The 22226-nt window shown below is 38.6% G+C and overlaps 2 protein-coding genes across 3 annotated transcripts in view; one reads left to right on the top strand and one right to left on the bottom strand.

The window, feature by feature from the left end:
• Positions 1 to 2179: 2179 nt before the first annotated feature.
• LOC103972873 (cyclin-D3-2-like) lies at positions 2180 to 3752 on the top strand. Its single transcript, XM_018821162.2, has 3 exons — positions 2180 to 3065; positions 3152 to 3264; positions 3349 to 3752. Exons 1-3 carry the CDS (start codon positions 2345 to 2347, stop codon positions 3619 to 3621), a joined length of 1107 nt encoding a protein of 368 aa, XP_018676707.2. The 5' UTR covers positions 2180 to 2344; the 3' UTR covers positions 3622 to 3752.
• Positions 3753 to 7517: 3765 nt separating this feature from the next.
• Positions 7518 to 22226, bottom strand: part of LOC135642200 (sodium/proton antiporter 1-like) — a 48658-nt gene continuing 33949 nt past the window's right edge. Inside the window, exons 6-7 of one of the 2 annotated variants that reach the window (XM_065158135.1) lie at positions 8399 to 8693; positions 7518 to 8066 (exon numbers count right to left, since the gene is read on the bottom strand). In XM_065158135.1, coding sequence (XP_065014207.1) covers positions 7947 to 8066; positions 8399 to 8693 — 415 coding nt within the window. In that variant the 3' untranslated portion in view covers positions 7518 to 7946. Of the gene's footprint in view, positions 8067 to 8398; positions 8694 to 21221; positions 21343 to 22226 lie in introns of those variants that run through there. The other variant, XM_065158137.1, reaches the window with a different exon arrangement.

Here is a 22226-nt window from a genome sequence, read left to right on the forward strand (position 1 = left end):
ATCATGATCCAATTCACATTGCATAAATTTAAGGACATTATAATATATTTATCATCAATATAAAGTAAATAAATATTATAATAATAATAACCAAAAAGATTGTGCAGCGCATCACACATGTCATCACTCACATGATTAGTTTATGGGGCACTCATAACTAGAAATTTAGAGCCTTAAAAGAATAATGCCTTAAACGATTGTATCATTCTTAAAATGGAGCTTTGATGGTGGCCAAAGAAAAGATAGATTTAGATTATGCAATGATTGATCACTCATAAACTTCATCTCTATTTAGCCCCTCCATGAGATATACCCCTATGTTGAGATTCTTCACAATAAATGAAGAGAGTAAGAATTCAATTGAAACATTATTAAAAGAACATAATTTAGAGATAGATATTAGGTTCTTCATATTAGGAACACAAAGAACATTAGAGAGGAAAATGGATTTTGAGAAAGATGGAAGGTTTATAGAACCAATGAGTTATTTGAAGACCTTTATCATCACCTATCATGATATTATCTGAACCATCATAATTTGAATAAAGAGATAGATTATTCAAGTCAAACATGACATGATGAGAAGCTCCAGAATCAACTAATTTGATGAAGGTTGAAAGGATTAAGCAACAAAGTGAGCACATGATAGTAGTAATAAGAATCAAGCAAGAGTGAAACATCCGTGGAATAGCAACTTACAAGCGATAACATTCTTACTAGCATGGCCTTCTATGTCATATATTTGATAGGTGATTTTGTTATTGAATTGTTGCTTGAATTTATTGACTCTTTTTTTATGGCATTGTTGCATGTTGCTTCTAGAATGATTGTTTGGATTATTATGGATCTTGCCTTTATTGTTAGAATTAGCCTTGTTAGTAAAATTGGTAGTGAAAGAAGTAGTATCACAAGATTGTGACTCTCGCTTAAGATAAACTTTATAGTCATAAAGCCTATCATGAAGTTCTTCAAAAGATATAGAACTATCACGAGCATATATCGTAGCCGAGATCTCCTTATAATCTGAACCAAGACCATTTAATATATAAAAAATAATCTCTTCATCATTAAGAGATGTATCAGCTATAATAAGTGCATATGCTTGAGTTTTGATAGCCTACATATAGTCAAAAATAGATTTTGTGCCCATAGAAAGCTTAAAGAAAGTTTCTCGAAGTTGCATGAGGTAACCACGAGATTGGTCCGCAAATATTATTGCAAGCTTAGACCACATCTCATGAGAGGATTTTGTAGAGGGTATGTAGGGAATGATTTGAGAAGAGAGAGAAGTAATTATAGCACTTTTAAGAAGAAGATCTTGACAGATCCAAACAAGTGTATTTATGATTAACAACTTCGAGATTATTTTCTCTAATCATTTATGAAGGACAAACGATGGCTCCATCTATATAACTTATGAGATCATAATCGATTAAACGATAATAAAATTGAGTATACCAAGAGATATACTTTGTGGGCATGAGTTTTTTAAAGGAACTTTAACTATAACGTTAATGGAGATAAGAGTATTTTGAAGAGTAAAGGAGTTAGAATAAAATCAGATAACTAGCTTGTTGAAGATGTTTTATCGGTCATATCAAAAAGTAAAGAAAAAAAAAAAAGGAAGCAACTTATAAGAAAGATAAGCATGTTTGAGCATAAAACCAAATAGAAATTATAATGCTAGTTTGAACGATAATCGAAAAGAAGATACAAAACAATAATAGCAAGAATTTTTATTGATAATATATATGAGTTTATATATACAAAGAGAGATTACAAAATATGATAATTATATAATTTTCTCAATCAATAGTAAATATAAAATATTTATCTAAATTATTTCATAATATAGGAGATTATGTTGATAGAATTATGATAATATGTTTCATAATTTTATAATTTAAAATTATTATAATATATTATCAAAATATTTAAAATATTAATAATTTATTTTCCTCAATAACATTCATGCTAATAATAGTTTTCGTGTTCTAAAGCTACCTGAGTCAGGTAGCAGACGAACTCCACCGATGGACATGCACTGTTCGAGCCTACTTCGCTTGTAAAAAGACCACGATACTGTTGCAGGTTTCAGACTTCTCCCAAGACGAGTGCAGAAAAGCGACATAAAAGCAATAGTAGATGGAAGGACGGGGCAAAAGGGTAGCGATGGCGCTGCCGCTGTGGAATCCCAACCATGTCCTCCATTTAAACTCACTCGAGATACCTAGAAGAAAATGACAGAAGGAAGCAGGTAGAGATAACAGTGGTAGAGGAAGCGTCTCCCTCGTCTCCTCTTCCTCCTCGTTCTATTAGAGTGACGAAGAAAAGGAGAACAAAGATGGCTCTTTTGCCTCTCTTTGACCCTCTGTGTTGCCAAGAAGAGAGCTTGGAGCTGGAAGAAGAACGGACAGGACCATTGTCGCCCGACCACCTCCTAGAGGACTGGGCGGCGGTGGCCGAGGAGGAGTGGGTGGAGGCGCTTTGCTCCTTGGCGACCAGAGAAGGGGAGACCCGGCTGCCTGACGGCCGCGGGGAACACACGTACCTGCTGTCGGCAAGGATGGAGGCGGTGGAGTGGGTGGCTCGCGCCTCGGAGCGCCACTTGTTCTCCGCCCTCACGGCGCTGCTTGCCGTCGACTACCTGGACCGGTGCTTCCTCACCTCTTCCGTAGCCGGCGGGCTCCGGCTTCAGCAGGACAAGCCGTGGATGGGGCGGCTGGCGGCTGTGGCCTGCCTGTCTCTGGCGGCGAAGGTGGAGGAGACCCGCGTTCCCCTGCTCCTTAACCTGCAGCTGTCGTTAGCCGCGGCGACGGCGACGGAGCCGGAGGACAACAAGTTCGTGTTCGAGGCCAAGACCATCCGGCTGATGGAGCGACTCGTGCTCTCTTCCCTTGGGTGGCGGATGAACCCCGTCACGCCGCTCTCGTTCATCCACCACCTCCTTCCTCGACTCTGTCCCTGTTCCAAAGACAAGAACGCGATCTCCACCACAACCGCCGCCGCCCGTGTCCGAGACCTGGTTAACGGGTGCGAAGCTATTCTCCTCTGCGTCATAGCCGGTGAGTGCTCGGCCAAACGTCTCCTACTCCTCAAACACTGTTCGTTTTCGTCAATCTCACATCATCATCGGATCTGTTCGTGGAAGATCGGAGATGGATCCGCTATCCTGCATCCGTTTGGGCCGCGGCGGCGCTGTCCGCCGCTTCGCTGGAGTCCCACGAGACCCACCACCTCATCTCTTTCCTCAACGTTCCAAAGGTTGGATTCTTCTCCCATGTCTGGTTCCCCATTAACTGCTCCGTTGTCATCATCTGCTCACCGATGGAAGTAATCCATCTGCAGGACAAAGTGGACGAATGCTATCGGCTCATCATGGAACGAGGAATCCATGGCGGTAAGCGAAAGCATTCCTCTGCCTCCTCGTACTACGCCTACAGTTCACCAGCAAGTCCAAGCGAGAGTTCGTCGAGCGGCGGCGATTGCTGGTCAAGGTGGCCAACCTCGGGCTCACCTTCGCCGGAGATTCGCCCTCTCAAAAGGCCAAACTGCAGCAGCGGCAGCAAGACCTTCGGAGACAATGAACTCTGCTCCTGTTCCAATGTAAATAGATTATGATCCGGCACTCGTACTAACTAGTGCACTCCATCTCTGTTCTCCTTATAATCGGCACTGTTCTTTCCTCGTTGTTGTGAGGAACGATCCGAAGGATGCGCGCAAATCCTCTCTCCATGTTATGCTTGCCTCTGGCTTTTCTTCTTATTGCTTGTTCCGAGGCATTTAACCCCTCTCTCTCTCTCTCTCTTTCTCTCTCTCCTCCTATCGTAAGACTTGAAGAGGAAAAGACAGGTGAAACAAAAGCTTTTTTTGTTTTACTACAAGTCTTTCGCACATCACACAGCAGACAGTCGAAGAAAAAGAAGTAAAAGGGCCAACAACTGTCTTGTCCTTATCGAGTACTCTCTCAGCTCAGCTCAGCTCAGCTCAGCTCAGCTCTGCTCCGCTCGTCATCTTTTACTTTAAACAAGGATGTCATGGCTGAGTGTGTGGAGTGTGGTAGGACACACAAGATCGGATTGCTGCCGCAGCACTGGCCACTCCGAGTTCTATCTACCGGAGGCCTACGAGCCATCATGCCACAGGAGCTATCAATCATGAACATTTGTACCAAAATCTTTCTTGGAGTTAATGTCACACTTGGTAAGGAGAAACAACGAGGCCTGTGATTAAAGATTAAAGAGAAGAACAGAGGAGGGTGGCTAAAGCAATTTGCTTCACTTTCTGAGCTGGTTGACCAATGACCTTGACATTGCCTGCATAACCTTGTGGTGCGTGTGTGTGTGTGTCTTCCTTGATGTGGGGAGATGGATAGGACTCGTCCGATTTAACTCATCATTAGGTCTCTGTGATTTGCCTGCTACCCAACTGCTGGCGTTTCGGTTGGGCACAGCTCGAGGGCTGGGCGGATTAACCTTGCAAGATCACATCACGTGTACTAATCTAAGAGCTGAGTATTTAGTAAATAAAGATTGTAATTGAAGTATCAGTTATCCCACAAGTTTAATTTTAAATGAGTATTATACAAGATATTTTTAATTAAATATTTTTTTTAAAAAAAATATGAGTAGATACAAATATTTTTTTATTCTTTTATTAAATAATCTCAAAAAATTGAGCTATTAGAATATGACTCAATATATCCGTTGTTACGAGCATGATTCACTTGTCTTTTATTTTTTCAAGTACTTTGTAAATTCATTGAACTTGTGATGTAGGAGCTCCTCAAGCTTGAGCATATGATCGATCATATTTTGAGAAAAATATTTTAACTTTTAATTAAAAAATAGGTGGATTTTTAAATCACAATGAAAATTCACCTAATAAATTAGATTACAATTCCATCAGCTCAATCTTCATGTTATCATCATATCAAAATGAAAAAAGAAAATTCCTCTTAATGATCCATGTATGCAAAATCTGTTCTCTAAACCCATCCGTTAAATTCTGATTATTTTTTTTCATGGGATAACAAGATAAATATTTGATTTTTCTTTTTTCTTTTTTTTTAGCTTTTCGTTTGCTTTTCTCCGCTTTGTCCTCACTCCATTACTAAAATGTTGACCTCTCAATTCCACTTGCCATGTCGGTCGATGTGCTTTCAAACATGAAAAGTAGATCAGATCAGCTCTAATCATTCATCTCGGACGACTTTACTTTGACTTTTGTCACTCAAATAAAGATTGATCCAAACCCATCTTCTCCCTACATCGAATGGAGGAGAGTACTGCTGTTCCCAGCTTTTCTTTTCTTTTATTACTTTCGTTTTTGCCGTGGTTTACTGATCACTGTTGGTTCGTCTTTTCTCTCTATTTTCACCTGCTCGTACGGTCCACGCTGCTTCGAGGACACTTTTTGGGTAGATTTCTTTTCTGATAACAAGTCATAATGCAACGCTCACTTTCGTATTTCCAGTACAAGAAACGTACCTGAAACAGCGGGAGTGGTTCTTTAATATGCATGTTCCAATGAGGACACGCTACCTGTCGGTCTTTGATGTGATGAACGTTGGTTTCCCGATGCATGCTTGTAAGGGCATGGCGTTTATAGGTTGCGGAGGGATTATTCTTAATGGATTGGTGAATTGCATGAAAAAGGCATGAGGTGGATAGCTTTGGGGAAGGGAAGAAGAAGAAGAAGAAGAAGAAGAAATGTTACAGATGTCAGGCCTGGTCATAAGAAACTAAAATTAGAAAAAGTTTTCATTCTTCGTCAGTCTGTTCCTCTCTCTCTCTCTCTCTCTCCAACAAGCAAGAGCGCCAGACTATAGCTTAGGTGAGTTCGAATAAAAGGCTGTTTGTTTACTTTTAATCTATCTATATGAAGTGGATAGCTCAATTCAATTCTTTAGAGAACAAGCAGCAATGGCTAACGCTCAATGATGGATAGAACAGCAAATCTACTGAAAGTACACCGCGCAACCGTTTCCTTTCTACTTTAGCCGTCCATGGCATTCTTGATTCTACGGGAGGAAATAGGAATGATGCCCAATTCCCTCACTTACGTTAAGAGGGCAAGGAATTGAAGCGGTGAGGAAGGGACTGTGATTTATAAGCCAACCGACTCTCCATCCAACAATGCTCGGAGGAAGTTGGATAGAATCTTATGCATTGTAATAGGAACCGACATGACATATCTATCCTGCATTCCCACCTTTCAGAAAGTTTGATTGTCTTATAATATTAGATTTGGACAGCTACTGACTTTTTTTTTTTTTTTTTTTTAAGCTATGCTTAAAACCCTTTGAAGAATCTCTCTCTCTCTCTCTCTCTCTCTCTCTCTCTCTCTCTCCGCCTCTTCTTTAATTGTGAACGGATAGGAAGCCTAATTAGCATGCACGACAGACGGAACCCTTTGACGTAAAAGTGGTTTTGCTTGCCTTCAACTCCGCATGGCATGAATTCACAAAAGAAAAAACCCCTTTTAAAGGTGAATCAGAAAGATTTTTAAGTAGGTATATTTTGCTTTTTTTTTCTCTGACATTTATAATATGTTTTTTCCATTAAAAAAATTGATTGAGAAACTTAAATTGAACCGTCATCTTAATTGTTATTCACACATGTGCTCAACTAAAGTATGACTTGGTTTTGTGACCCAATCATCATCATCATGGTGATCATTTTAGGTCAAGTCTGATGCTTCCGAATCCTGATCCATTTTCTAGAACAAAAACCCGAGTTACGATCTAGCTCATCGGTGTGCAACACTGTTGAATCCTGATCCATTTTCTAGAACAAAAACCCAAGTTCCGAATCTTCAGTACGCAAAACTGTTTCGTGGTGCAAATCGTAGACCGAGCTCATATCTCACACTTTTGATTTGTGGATTGTGCAAACAAGGGCTTGTCAATGAGGCACGGAAGGAGTTGGACGAAATGGAGAAGACATTCTAAAATATAAGATGGAGACGGGCATGAAACCCTTACCTATTCCTTCGACTCGTCTCGTAGGATTCGCGACGTCGCACCTGATACCGTCAGATGCAACATACTGATCACTGTTTGTGCAATCAGGCAGTGCAAAACGATGGAGCAAATGGGACTTCACCTCGAGGGCCAATCTCTTGAGAGGAGGAAGCTTCAGCCAGTCTTGTCCAATAGAAACTACTCTCGAAAGAACTTTATGCAGGCAGCACATCTCCCGGGTGGTTTCTGCAAGCCACATCCAGATCTTTAACATCAGTGAGCATATGCTCATTTTAATGCATTTGAAACAAGCTAAAACGTGCAAATCATTACATTCTATCAGTACACTTTTGTGATTCATAGCAGCAAAAGTTCTGGGAATTGCTCTGCTGACAAATAAGATGGATCAGTTAAATTAGTATGTCCAAACAAAAAACAAAGAAAAACAATAAATGAAATGCAGTTGGTTGCAGAGTGACATACGCTGATAGGCAACTGCACATTTAACACCAGAGTAGATATGGCTCGATGGGGCAATGCAGAGACAAAATGATGCACATTTGAATGAATGTTCGACTATAAGTAAAGAAGAAATGGTTGCTGTATGAAGAGTTTCACATGTGTTTATGATCATAAATTGCTCATGACAGGTATTTCGAGCAAAGCTCACATGATCATGGTAGTGTGGAGGTTCTCAATGGAATTTTCATCACGGATTCACATTCTCTACATTTTGTTATACTCCAGATGTGCCACCATTTCTTATTCCATGCTCGGATGCGCCATAATCTTGTATTCATACACCACATGTCCTCTCGCGATTATTCTGTTTGGCCAAAACTACAAGAAGAAGATCTCTCGCCATTGCTAATAGTAATTTAGAAAACTAAAGTTCAGATTGAAAATTGGAGCTGAATACAAACTAAAAGTAGGGGCCTGAACTATCCTGCATGTCCAAAATCAACTTCTCCGTGTCCAAGAGCTAAGGTCCCGAAAGAAATGGAAGCTCAGCCAAAGAAGTTGGTAGAGAGAACGGCAAGTTATGGACCACCACGTATGCAACAATTCCAGCAGTATAACCAGCAAAAGCAAATCCACTAACCTGTAAAAAAGATTTGAAGGAATAGTGAGGATGGTCTCAAACATACTGAATAATGTAGAAAAGTAAGTCTTGAATATTTTTCTAAATATCTTCAATGCTACAATATCAAAAGAGATTTCTGTTCTTACTCGTCAAGAGATCAAAGGATGAAATCGCAGCACAAAGATTTCGGTATAGAAATGTTAACACAAAAACACAATACAACATTCATCAACAAACATTGCTTTACGGGCATTGTGTATGATTACTTCTACTCCTGTATAACATTGAAAAAGCTGCAGCAGGCACTGAAAACAATAATTTGTGCTACATTATGAATGACACTGTATTACCTTGCGAAGATACCAAAAGAAATCCACTTTCTCCATTCCCATAAATGCAACCCCAGAAGCAGACCCTATGATAAGCATGGAGCCTCCAGTTCCAGCACAAAAAGCAACCAGCTGCCAGAACTCAGAGTCTTGCGGAAAAGAGGTAAGGTTATACATTCCCATTGTTGCTGCTACAAGTGGCACATTGTCTATGATTGCTGAGACTACACCGATTGCACTTGCAATCAATTCAACACTTGGGATATGCGCATCAAGGTAATTAGCCAACTCCCTTAGGACTCCAGCAGCCTCCAGGCTACAAAGCACAAACACCAAAAAGAAAATCAAGTGATGAAATAAGATTTATTATCATTGCTCTTGGGCCTTATTGCCCACTTGTCTTCTGCTAGAAGCTAAAGATCTGAGATGCTTCTTTCCAACATGCATAAAACTACCATGCATTTGCCAAAGTTTTGGGGATGCAGGAAGTAACTGAACTGCCCAAGTTCACAGAACAAGAATACTACAAGCGGAAATACTTTGTTCATTTTACTAGTGGATGCAGATATCAAAATTAATGATGTTGATCTTTAACCTTTGTGAAAAATATTCAGTAGTAACACAACACCATAGAACAATTCGAACGACTCATACAAGTGAAATGTGTGTTGATTATTATGGAGGGAGATACAAGTAAGGTGGCTCAGGGCACATTTAGCTATGTTCTTTGAACAACTATACTGATTTAACAAGAGAAAAAAGTGTTTGGCAAATGGTTTTTCTCATTTCAGAAATCATCCGTTCGCTTTTCTGCTTTCGGATACCACTTATCCAAGTGGCAGTGTACTGCTGGCAGTGAGTAACCAACAAAGGAAACAACGTAGACTTATTCCTTACTTTCAGATTAAAAACTGGATTTTGAGAATATATTTTTTGTGAAACAACCAAATAAGGCCTTGATTTCTTGACATGTCATACATAACTCCTAATATTTCTTTTGTTAGGTAAGAATCCCTCTTCTTGCTAGGAGGGTTCTGCAAAGATTTTACATATCTAAACGAATGCTTCAAATAGATCACTTAAAATGATTAATGCATCAACAAAATCATAATGTTTATATGCCAATATGATTGAGAAATCTTGATACTAGTGTGATGCAGAATGAGGGGTAAAGTAGAATGGATTTCGAAAAAAAAACCGACAGTACAATTGTATTTGCTGGAATAAGTTTTTTCGGATAGAAAAGGAACGAACTCGTGACAAAACTTTAATAAAATCGAAAAGAAAGCTTACCACCAAGTTTAAAATCACAAAGGGATACAGAAAGATTACCACCCCAAAGATAATAAACAAGGATACAGAACTAAAAACAAAAGACTCACAACTCAAGGACGCATCCAAGAGATACAGAGTTTAAGAAAGAACACCAAGAGAGCTTATGCCAATATCATCAATTTTCTAAAGTTCTTTCTAAACCCTTAATAACCAAATAAATATTAGTGCATGAAACAACCCTTTATACATCGGAAATTTTGAAATTAAGTATTTCACAACCGGTAACCAACTTCTTTAATGCATTCCTTGGTCATGAAGAAAAGCACCTTAAAACAGCTGTAACTTCATCTAAAGAATGTGCTAACGAGCTGTCATATTTGAGTGGGCTGAGTTGAAAACTATGAGTCAACATTGTGGGCGCTAAAAACAATACCATAGCATCAGCAAGGTCCATATGAGCAGATTGTAAGAAATTAGGCACTCTCGTATCAATCTCCCCTGGTTGAAAAAGACTTATCCTCAAGTCCTTGTTTGTTTCGTCAACATGATTATGAAAATGACTTAAATCAGCCACATTAAATGTTGGGGACACTCCGTAATCTTCAGGTAGCTTGACCTCATAAGCATTTTTACCAATTCTCTTAAGTACCTTGAATGGACCATCTGCCTTTGGTTTCAATTTTCTAAATTTTCCCGGTGCAAACCACTCCTTAGATGAATCCAGACCAAATCACCTGCATTAAACTCCACATGTTTTCTGTGTTTGTTGGCAGCTTGCATGTATCTCTCATTTTGCTTCTCAATGGTTGCTTTAACACCCTCATGCAGCTTCTTTATTTACTTAGCTCTTTTATCAACATCTCCACTAAATTACTTAGTTGTAGAGTGAGGGATTAAGTCCAAAGGATCAACAGGATTAGCACCATAAACACCTCAAAAGGACTTTTACCAATGCTATGATCCATGGAACGATTGTAGGTAAACTCAATTTGTGGAAGAATGAAATCTCATTGCTTAATGTTCTTGCCAACATAGCTTCTAAGCAAGGTTCGCAATACCGTACCGTACCGGTATTTCGACCTGGGCTCGATACCGGTACGGTACGGTATACCGAGCGATACACCTGGGTATACCGAGTACTGTAGTACTGCTACAGTGCTACAGTACTGCTGCTACAGTGCTGCAGTACACTCGGACCGGTAACAGTCGATCCGCGTACCGACAACCTGTCGGACCGGTACATACCGCCCGTACCGGGCGATACGGCTCGGTACGACAGAACCTGCTTCTAAGTTTCCTAAGCTTCTGTTCATTACCTCAGTTTGCTCATTGGTTTGTGGATGATGAGAGCTACTAAAATTCAAAGAAGTACCCAAACTTCCTTCAAAGATCTCTCAAAAAATGATTAAGAAATTTTGAATCTCGATCAAACACCATAGCTCTTGGAATACCATGCAATCTAACAATCTCCTTAAAATATAAATTAGCAATATGAGATACATCATTCGATTTATTGCAGGGAACAAAGTGAGACATTTTTGAAAATCTGTCAACAACAACCATGATAGAATCCTTGTTCCTTTGAGTTCTTGGCAGTCCCAAAATGAAATAAAAACTCACATCCTCCCATGGAGCATTTGGCACTAGGAATGGAGTGTACCAACCAAAATTTTGATTTCTTGTTTTTGCCAAATGACACACTCGGCATTGCTTTACATGTCGCTCGACATCTTTGAACATCTTAGGCCAATATCAATAGAAATTTGATTGAACAAGAGCTAGAGTCTTGTCCCTACCGAAATGTCCTCCCAAAATACCACCATGAGCTTCAGTTATAATTACTTGTCTCAAAGAACAAGATGAAACACACAAGGCATTAGCTCGAAAAAAAAAACTATCAAAGATAGAAAATTATTGAAAAGAACCTGATTTGCAATTCTACCATATTGAGCCAAAATCTACATCATTCTCATATAGATCTTTGAATGTCTCAAATCCAACTACTTTGACTTCCATTGCTGATAATAAATAATGCTTTCTGTTCAATACATCAGCAACTACATTTTGAACACCAGATTTGTGCTAGATTGTAAAGTTATAAGATTGCAAGAACTCCACCCAAGCTGCATGCCTCTTGTTTAGCTTATGTTGTTGATTAATGAACTTTAATGCTTCATGATCATAATATAGGACAAATGGCTTGGCAAAAAGATACCGACTCAAATGAGATAAAGCTCGATAAATGATATAGATCTCCTTATCATAAGTAGAATATTTTTTTCTTGTATCATTTAGCTTCTCACTAAAAAAAGACAATGGGCTTTCTGTCTTGACTCAAAACTACACCAATTCTCACATTAGATACATCACATTCAACTTCAAACACATTATCAAAATTAGGTAGTACTAAGATAGGAGTTTCAATCACCTTTATTTTCAATAGTTCAAAGGCATCATTAGCCTCACTAGTCCACTTGAATTTGTCACCTTTCCAGCATTCAGTGATTGGAGCAACAATAGAGCTAAACCCCTTGATGAATCTTCTATAAAAGGAAGTTAAGCAATGAAAACTCCTCACCTCAAGCAATGAAGCAGATGCTGGCCAATTAAGAATAGCCTCTACCTTACTTTGATCCATCATTATTCCATCTTTGAAACAACATACCCCAAAAACACAAGACAAGGAGTAAAGAAACCACACTTCTTTAAATTAGCATAAAGCTTCTACTGCCTCAAAATAAGAAAAATCTCTTTAAGATGATTCATATGCTCCTCTTCACTCTTGTTGTTTACCAATATGTCATCAAAATAAACCACAACAAAAATTCCAATGCATGGTTTAAGTATGTGATTCATAAATTTCTTAAAAGTACTAGGAGCATTAGATAGTCCAAATGGCATAACCAACCATTCATATAAGTCTTCTCTAGTTTTAAAGGTTGTTTTCCACTCATCTCCAGGCCTCATTCTTATTTGATGATAGCCACTTCTCAAATCAACTTTAGAGAAAATAGAAGCACCACACAATTGATCAAGTAAATCATCTAACCTTGGAATACGAAAACGATAGTCTATTGTGATTTTGTTGATGGTGTGACTGTCTACAGACATTCTCCAAGAACCATCCTTCTTAGGCACCAATAAGGCTGGAATCGCACAAGGACTCATACTCTCCCGAATTAATCTAATTTTCACCAATTTGTCCACTTGCCTTTGAAGTTCTTCATGCTCCTTAGGACTCATTCTGTATGTTACCTTATTAGGTAGAATAGCCCCCGAAATAAGATCAATATGATGCTAGATGTCTCTCAAAGGTGGAAAGCCATGTAGAATCTCTTCCAATATAACATCTTGAAACTCCTCCAAGATTGGTTTCATGATTGTTGGTGTCTCCTTGTGTTGTTCATTCTCCTCTACTGCCACTAGAGCCAAAACATGACCACCCTTGTCTAATGCACCCTTGCATTCACCATAGGCCATGAAAGCACTAACTTTCTTCTTTGGTGCATTGATTTCAAAAGGTTGTAATGGAGCTATAATAATCTTCTTTTCATTCACCTTAAAAGAATAAGTGTGTTTGTAGCCATCATGCAACACCCTTCTATCATAATGTCAAGGTCTTCCCAATAGCAAATGACAAGCGTCCATAGGAGCAACATCACACCATGCTTCATATTTATAATACTTTCCAATAGAAAACGAAACTAAATATCTTTTAGTTACCTTGATGTCATTTCCTTTTTGCAACCAACATAATTGGTACGGATGTGGATGAGGGATTATGTCCAACTTTAGCTTCTGCACCATCTCCAAAGACACCACATTCTCAAAACTGCCACTATCGATGATCACCAAGCACACTTTGCCATAAGAAGTGCATTTAGTATGAAACACGTTCTTTCTCACCCAACTTTCATCCTCGGCCACGTAGGATACTTGTAAGCGATCTTTACATCGCAGTTTACGCTTACGCTTTGATTCCATTCATAACTGCGAACTGCTTTCTGCACATTCACAAAAAGATTTTCAAAGTTCAGTTTCTGCGTTTAGACGTAAAACTGCGTTTAGACGCAAAACTACGTTTAGACGTAAAACCACGTTTAGACGCAAAACTGCGTTCAGACGCAAAACTGCGTTCAGACGCAAAACTGCGTTCAGACGTAAAACTGCGTTCAGACGTAAAACTGCGTTGCGTTCAGACGTAAAACTGCGTTCAGACGCAAAACTGCGTTCAGACGCAAAACTGCGTTCAGACGTAAAACTGCGTTCAGACGTAAAACTGCGTTTAGACGTAAAACTGAGTTTAGACGTAAAACTGCGTTTAGACGCAAACTGCGTTTAGACGTAAACTGCTCTTAGACGCAATCTGCGCTTAGACGCAAACTGCGCTTAAATACAAACTCTGAATCGGCTTTTGCATCATAATAGATTTTATTGAACGAACGCACCTTTCGGTTTTAAATTGCTGTAAGATTTCCGCTGCACTAATTCACCCCCCCCTCTTAGTGCTCTCGATCCTAACAATTGGTATCAGAGCGGGGTATTTCTCATTTCGGATTTACACCCGAGAGAAATGGCTCTTCAAGAGGGCTTGTCGGTCTTTCGTCCACCGTTCTTTAACGGATTGGACTACACTTATTGGAAAACTCGAATGAGAGTTTTCTTGATTTCTCTAAATCTGGATATATGGAATATCGTTGAAAACGGTTTTCAACTTCCCTCTAAACCGATGAACGAATGGTCGGATTTGGAAAAGAAGTATTTTTCTTTAAACGCAAAGGCTATGAATGCCTTATTTTGCGCTTTGGACAAAAATGAGTTCAATCGGATTTCCACGTGCGAAACGGCTTTTGACATTTGGCGAACACTTAAAATCACGCACGAGGGAACTAGTAGAGTCAAAGACTCGAAAGTTAACTTTTTATTGCATGATTTCGAGCTTTTTCAAATGCAACCAAGCGAGACTATAGGCGACATGTACACCCGTTTCACGGATGTCGTCAATAGTTTAAGAGCTCTTGGAAAATATTTTTCGGATTTTGAACTCGTAAACAAAATTTTGCGTTCTCTTTCTAAAAAGTGGGATTTAAAAGTAACTGCAATACAAGAAGCTAAAAATCTAAACAACTTACCACTTGAAGAACTAATTGGTTCATTGATGACATATGAAATGGTGCACAATGCACATGATGAACATGTTGAACACAATCACCTTCCAAAGAACAGGAAGGATTTGGAACTCTGGACAAATGAATGTCACATGAGCGATGACTCAAGTGATGAGGACAATGATGAACAAACCAACCTTCCAAAGAACAGGAAGGATTTGGGACATAGAACATTTGAAGACCACTCGAGCATAAGCTCAAGTGATGGTAAACTTAAACTACAAATGAAACGAAAATTAAAAAGCAAAAAGAATCGAACTACTTGCTTTAAACGCAAGAAGAAGAACAAAAATTGGGATGAATCGAGCTCCTCCGAAGAAGAGAAAATCAACAAAAGCAAGGCAGCAAACTACGCCTTAACAGCCTACAATGATGAGGTAATCGAAATCCCCCTAATTTATTTTGAAATTACTTGATGCTTTCATGATGTATTTTTCTCTTTTAGTTTAGAATTAATTTTCTTAAAAATTACATGTTAAAAAAAAAAAAAAATTATTATGATCATACTAAGTAATTTCGAAAATGATAATATTGCATATTTTATGATAAACAAATAAAATGATCTTGATTGAAAATATAAAATCATGGTTAAGAAGTAATAATGTGTATTACGTTGATTTCCATTGTTATTTCTCGATTTTGATTAAAGATCATGTTTGATTTGAAGAAATGCATAATGATGAAATTAAATATTTTGATTAACAATTTTATGCATGAGATTTTAAGCCGATGATAACCATGTGTTATTCTCATGAGTATATTTGAAAACCTATGGCAAAAATATGCTCGAATGCATGAACGTGTTAAGATTATTTTTCGGACATTCTTGATTCGATGTTCAAAACACTTAATTGCCATGATGAATTTACACTATAACATGTTGGAAATTATATTTTTTGGATACATAAATTTTTATGATCATGAGCATGTTTTATCTTCATAATTGAACTTGAAAATCTATAGCAAAATCTTATCCGAATGCATGAAAGTACTAATTTCATTTTTGGATTCACTTAACAATTGGTATCCTAACAATCGGATTTTCTCATACACTTATGAAAAATATTTTTCTAAAATGGATTTGATGAAATGATTCCTGCTTATAAATTCCATCTCGAAATATGAATGATAGTGTTTTTGCTAAAGAAAATAATTATTAAAATCATGATCTTGATAATTATAACATGAAGCTCTTTATAAATCAAGATCGTTCATTATGCTCCCTACATTTATCAAAAAGGAGTTCTTCAAATGAAATGCAACTTGTCTTGTGATTTCTTATAATTGAATGAAGTGTCATATTGATATCTTGAAACTTGGAATATTTTAAAATGTGATCTTGATATGAATGTTTCAAGTTGCTCTTTGTACTATATCTTTTCAAATGAATCATGAGCCTTGATATCATATATTTCATAATACAGAAATAACAAGATTTCTTCGCCTTGTATGTCTTGTGTGATGATTGTACATCAATTTGTTTTATTAAGAATTATATGAATCTTGATCGTGAACTTGTTAAGAAGAATTGTAATGAACCATGAATCATATCTTTGGTATTCACGAATTGATCCTCATTGATATCTTTCATTGATATGATAAATTATCATCTCATGATATGCCGCATAATTATATCATGCCTTGCGATTGTATCATGTGATCGTTGCTGAATTTTCACATTGATATTCTTCATGACATGATTTCTTTGCATTATTGTCATGTATGCTTCATGTGATAATATGAATACATGAAACACTTATGATATGATTTTTATGCAATTCCTTGTATTCATGAAATGTTTATCTCATCACCTAATAATTCTTCTTGATATTCCTTATGTGAAGAGAAGAATACATGAAATATTCATTAATTTGTTTTGATATATACAAATAAGAAGTTTCAATCATGTATGGTAGGATATAATTTGACAAAATTGATACCATCATGATACATTTATGATGTGCAATTATGCATGCAATACTTGTGCTTTCTAATTATGATGTGATGTATTGCATATGATGTAAATCATGATTTAAAATGCTATGAGTGCCAAGTTACACATTTTGAGAAGAAATTGTTATATTGAAACATTAATGTAATTATGAATGGTGATATGATATCATGCATGTAATACTTCAATTTATGATAATGATGCATGCAATGATAAAATATTCATGATGAAAAATTGTCTTGACATTCATAACTTGATTATTCATCATTTGTCATGATTTTGAAATCGTTGTAAAAGGAAAAGAGAACTACAAAACTGTATTCTCTCTTTCTTTTTTACAATGACAAAGGGGGAGATAGCTAGCTTGTACAAGTCAAGAAGATGCAAAAACTTGATTGCTAGCTTGCCTATTTTAAGTAGCAAAGATTGCTAACTTGTTTATTTCAAGAAGAAAAATTGTCTTCTTGAACATCACTATCTTGAATATCTCAAGAAGCAAAACTTGCAATTTGCACATTGCAATAGGAAGCAAGAATCATGAGCTTACACAAGAAAGCTATCTTGCATTTGCTTTCGAAATTTTTGCTAGCTTATATGTTGTGAAACTTGTATATCGTAAAAATTGCTAGCTTGTTGGTCTAAAGAGAAGCAAAAAGTTGCTATCTCAAAAGAAGCAAATGTGCTATCTTGCCTATCTCAAGAGGCAAAAATGCTAACTTGCGCATCTAGCAAAGTGAGCAAAATTTTCAAGAAGCAAGAGTTGCCTTCTTGAACATCTCTAAATTGCTAGCTTGCATGATGTAGAACTTGCTATCTTGAATATTACCAAAAGTGCTATCTTATATGCTATAAAACTTGCATATCTAAAACTTGATAGCATGAATGTTCTAAGCATGATGTAACACTTGCTAAATCTTCTAGCTACAAGATTGCATGATGATAAAACTTGATATTATGATTTTCATGCAATGAGTTGAACCAATATCACACACAAACGATTAATTGTGATACTTCTCCTTTTTGTTGATAACAAAGGGGGAGAAGTATTTTGATGACATAACATGTGATGCAAAAGTTTATGCATATGTTCATGTTGACGTGTTGCAAGTATTCATGATGAATATTGCAATGACTTGAATTCAGTTTGAATTCAAGGTTCTATCAATATGGCATATTGATAGGGGGAGTTTGTTTAAACTCCGGGAGTTAAGTTTAACTCCGTCATCAAGTGGTTGTCATCATCAAAAAGGGGGAGATTGTTGAATCTCGTATTTTGATGATAAACTACTTGATATATGTTTATGATTTAATCTGCGTTTTGAGTGACGCAGGATGCTTCGATCAGGATGAGACAATTAAAGCAGGAAAATCATGTTGTGCCGAAGGAACATGTCAGAAGATTGGACGTCGGGCCGGTGGATCGGTCGACGTATCGACAGAAGGCTTCAGGTCGTGGACTCGGGCATCGGGCCAAGAAGAGCGGGTATTGTGCCAAGGATATCGGAGTTGCGGGGTCAACTGGCCGATTGGGCAATAGGCTGCAGGAGAGGACGATGCGCCGAAGAATCGAACGAAGCATCGAGGGACCAATGACATGTCGGACAACTTGGTTAATTGCTTAGGATTAATTGTCTCGATCGAAGTTTTGTTTTGTTATGCAGGATTAACTATGATAACAATGAAGACATAAAGCGAAACAAAGTGTCGGAGTCAAGCACGAAGGATTTGTTGCGAGTTCGAGAGTTCGACGGAAGTCCGAAGGTTCGTCGGGAATGCTACCGGAACTAGCCGAGAATGAGTTGGGAGCTTGCCGAAGGGTTTTTCGGAAGCTCGCCGGAAGGTTCGTTGGAAGTTCGCGGAGCTCGCCGAGAAAGATCGGAGCTTGCCGACGAAGCTCGTTGAAACTCGCTAAGATCAAATCGTGAAGTCTAGGAGCTTGCCGGGAGTCCGCAGAATGGTTTCCGAGAGTTCATCGGAAGACCGCCGGAAGTTTGCCGGAAGCTCGCCAGAAGAAGTCTTGACTTGCGGACTTTGTAATAGCTTAGAAAATGTCTTTAAATTCATAGTTAGCACGTTAATTAGGGTTAGGATTAGGTGTTAATCCTATAACCCAAGTAGGGGCCAATTAGGCCCAAGTTCGGACTGGTTTGGACCAAGTTTGGAGCCAAACCAAGTGAGCTGGAATAGTGAAAGAGGTGCAACCGCCCCAGCCAAAAGGTGCAACCGCCCAGGCTATGTCTCCCAGCGAGACTAGGCGGTGCAACCGCCCCAGCCAAGAGGTGCAACCGCCCAGGGCTCAGTCTCCAAGCGAGACTGGGCGGTGCAACCTCCTCTGTCAAGAGGTAGCACCGCCAGAGCTCAAGTTTCGAGCTCTGCCAAGAGGTGCAACCACCGAGCTCGGTCTTCGAGCTCTGGCAGAGAGGTGCAACCTCTCTGGACAGGAGATGCACCGCCTGAGCTCGGTCTTCGAGCTCTGGCAGAGAGGTGCAACCACCTCTGGCAGAGAGGTGCAACCTCTCTGGTCAAGAGATGCACCGCCTGAGCTCGGTCTTCGAGCTCTGGCAGAGAGGTGCAACCACCCCTGATAGAGAGGTGCATCCGCCTGAGCTCAGTCTTCGAGCTCTGCCAGGCGGTGCAACCTCTCCAGTCAAGAGGTGCAACCGCCTGATCCCGGAATTCCGGGATTTGATCGTTTTGAGCTCCAAATTTGAACTGGGTTGGGGCCTATAAATACCCCACCCGTTCAGCACAGAAAGGATACAGATCCACTCCGAATTCCTGATCTTTTCTGTGATTCTAAGAGCTCAAAATTGTGTAAAGTCCAAAAGTTCTCCTCTTTCTATTCTTCAAAGTCTTGAGTTGTAAAGAGAGGAGAGAAAGGATCTGTAAAAGTTGTCTTCTGAGCCTGTCAAAAGGAGAGAAACTGTAAAAGGGCAGTTGGCCTTCGCCTATTGAAGGAAGGCCTCTAGTTGACGTCGGCAACCTCATCGGTGGAGGAAGCCAAAAGTGGAGTAGGTCAAGACTGACCGAACCACTCTAAATCTCTGGTTTGCGTTTATCTTTGAGCACTTTATCATTACTGCAAACCTCCTACATAGCTACTGCCCTCTGCACTTCTACGAACGATTCTCTAAGTTCAGATCTTTCCGAATCTGCATTGAGACGTAAATCGGTGTTTTCGTACGATCTTTACATCGCAGTTTACGCTTACGCTTTGATTTCATTCATAATTGCGAACTACTTTCTGCACATTCACAAAAATATTTTCAAAGTTTAGTTTCTGCGTTTAGACGTAAAACTGCGTTTAGACGCAAAACTACGTTTAGACGTAAAACCACGTTTAGACGCAAAACTGCGTTCAGACGCAAAACTGCGTTCAGACGCAAAACTGCGTTCAGACGCAAAACTGCGTTCAGACGTAAAACTGCGTTCAGACGCAAAACTGCGTTCAGACGCAAAACTGCGTTCAGACGTAAAACTGTGTTCAGACGTAAAACTGCGTTTAGACGTAAAACTGAGTTTAGACGTAAAACTGCGTTTAGACGCAAACTGCGTTTAGACGTAAACTGCTCTTAGACGCAATCTGCGCTTAGACGCAAACTGCGCTTAAATACAAACTGTGAATCGGCTTTTGCATCATAATAGATTTTATTGAACGAACGCACCTTTCGGTTTTAAATTGTTTTAAGATTTCCGCTGCACTAATTCACCCCCCCCTCTTAGTGCTCTCGATCCTAACACAATTAAACTGTCATTCATTCAGATCAAGGTATGCTATTTCGAATAATACCACCCGGTACGGACAGTATGTATCGATCCGTCAGCTGACCGATATACGAACCGCCCGTTACCGGACGGAACGATATATATATATATATAAACGAGACGACGTCGTCCCGCCTGGGAGAAGAGAGAGGCAACGTCGTGTCGCCGATTATATATATATATATGTATATATATATATATGTATATATATATATATATGTATATATATATATATGTATATATATATATATGTATATATATATATATATGTATATATATATATATATGTATATATATATATATATATATATATATACTGAGCAGTAGACAGTATCGTACCGTACCGAGCTAACGTCGAAACTCTAGTACGGTACGAAATTACGAACCTTATTCAGATACTTAAGAAGTATTATCATCAAAAACAATTTTATCATAGATCTATGAGGCAGACTGAATTGGATAATAGATCAAGAGCTAAAGGACCACTCCGGAAGAAGATTGGAGATCTTGAGGTCTGCTCATTCCATCATATGCTTTTTTGTCATCCCATACATATTTAGGTAGCTAATAAACTCTATAACAGGATATTGACCAATAAATATCAGTTTTGAGAACTCTTTTTCATTTATTTAGGATAATTTCAGCCCATGAGAAAAGAAACAAGAAGCATACAACCTAAATTTACCTGCATTGTTTGTAAAGTGGAAATCTGACCATTAATCCACAACATAGTAGTTGTGACATCACCTATAGGCGTCCATGCACCACCAGCATTGGCTGCTATTACAACAACAGCACCTAAAAATCTGTCACATCATGTGCTAACCATAAAATATCAATGTTGAGAAGTTGGCCTAAAAATGTTGGAGCAAAATTCAGCAGATAAATATTGCTGACAATGACTAGCACCGTGATCATAATCAAATTAAAGTACAAAAATGCTACAATGAATTGAAATAATAACGGAAACAACAAAAAGGAAACTACTTTTAACATAGGAACAACTTAATATATCATGCCCATTACTTATTACAAATGACTTAACATAAGAAACTTAATTACAAATGGTAAGTTTAAATATGAAAGTTAAGAGCAATGACTAATAATCATTATGCTATTCTGAATTAAGACCTGACAAACCACACATTAAAAATCACAAAATTTTGAATAGGATATCATAATAAAATAACAAATATAGATATCCATAATATTTTTAATATTTTATTACATACATTGGGGTAGTTGCAGGTTGTAACTGGATATCAATTTCCAACATGGCCAGCTCATGCACAGGGGACAAAAAGAGAGCATGGCTATGACAAAGGTGCAAGCAATGACCATTGTACAGCCTGAAATGTATGAAACAGGCGGTACATAGCAGTTGGGGTGTGGCCCAATACATGACCACCCCCGTTTCGAGCAGTCTGGTCAAACTCATATAAAAAAAATAAAAGAAATCCTAAAATAGTGATTAGGGCTTGCGACATCGTCCCCGGTTAGGGCTTGCAACCCCGTTTCCCCCTGTTTCCCGTGACCAGCTGCCGCTTGACGTCACTGCCATTTGTCTCTCCGGTACATTCCCTCCACTTCTCCTCTTCTTCCTTCTTCTTCCTCCTCCACCACTTCCTTCTTCTTCCTTCTTCCGCTTCCTCTTCTTCCTTCTTCTTCCTCTTCCTCTTCCTCTTCCTCC

The sequence above is a fragment of the Musa acuminata genome, chromosome BXJ3-7, assembly GCF_036884655.1.
Source record: "Musa acuminata AAA Group cultivar baxijiao chromosome BXJ3-7, Cavendish_Baxijiao_AAA, whole genome shotgun sequence".
Lineage (NCBI taxonomy): Eukaryota > Viridiplantae > Streptophyta > Magnoliopsida > Zingiberales > Musaceae > Musa > Musa acuminata.

What these genes read in the sequence shown, in the direction of transcription:
- LOC103972873 (XM_018821162.2), top strand. Translation starts at nt 2,345, where the DNA reads ATGGCTCTTTTGCCTCTCTTTGACCCTCTGTGTTGCCAAGAAGAGAGC. An exon ending in TCTCCTCTGCGTCATAGCCG is followed by an intron (nt 3,066 to 3,151) that starts GTGAGTGCTCGG and finishes TGTTCGTGGAAG; the next exon opens with ATCGGAGATGGATCCGCTAT. An exon ending in CTTTCCTCAACGTTCCAAAG is followed by an intron (nt 3,265 to 3,348) that starts GTTGGATTCTTC and finishes ATCCATCTGCAG; the next exon opens with GACAAAGTGGACGAATGCTA.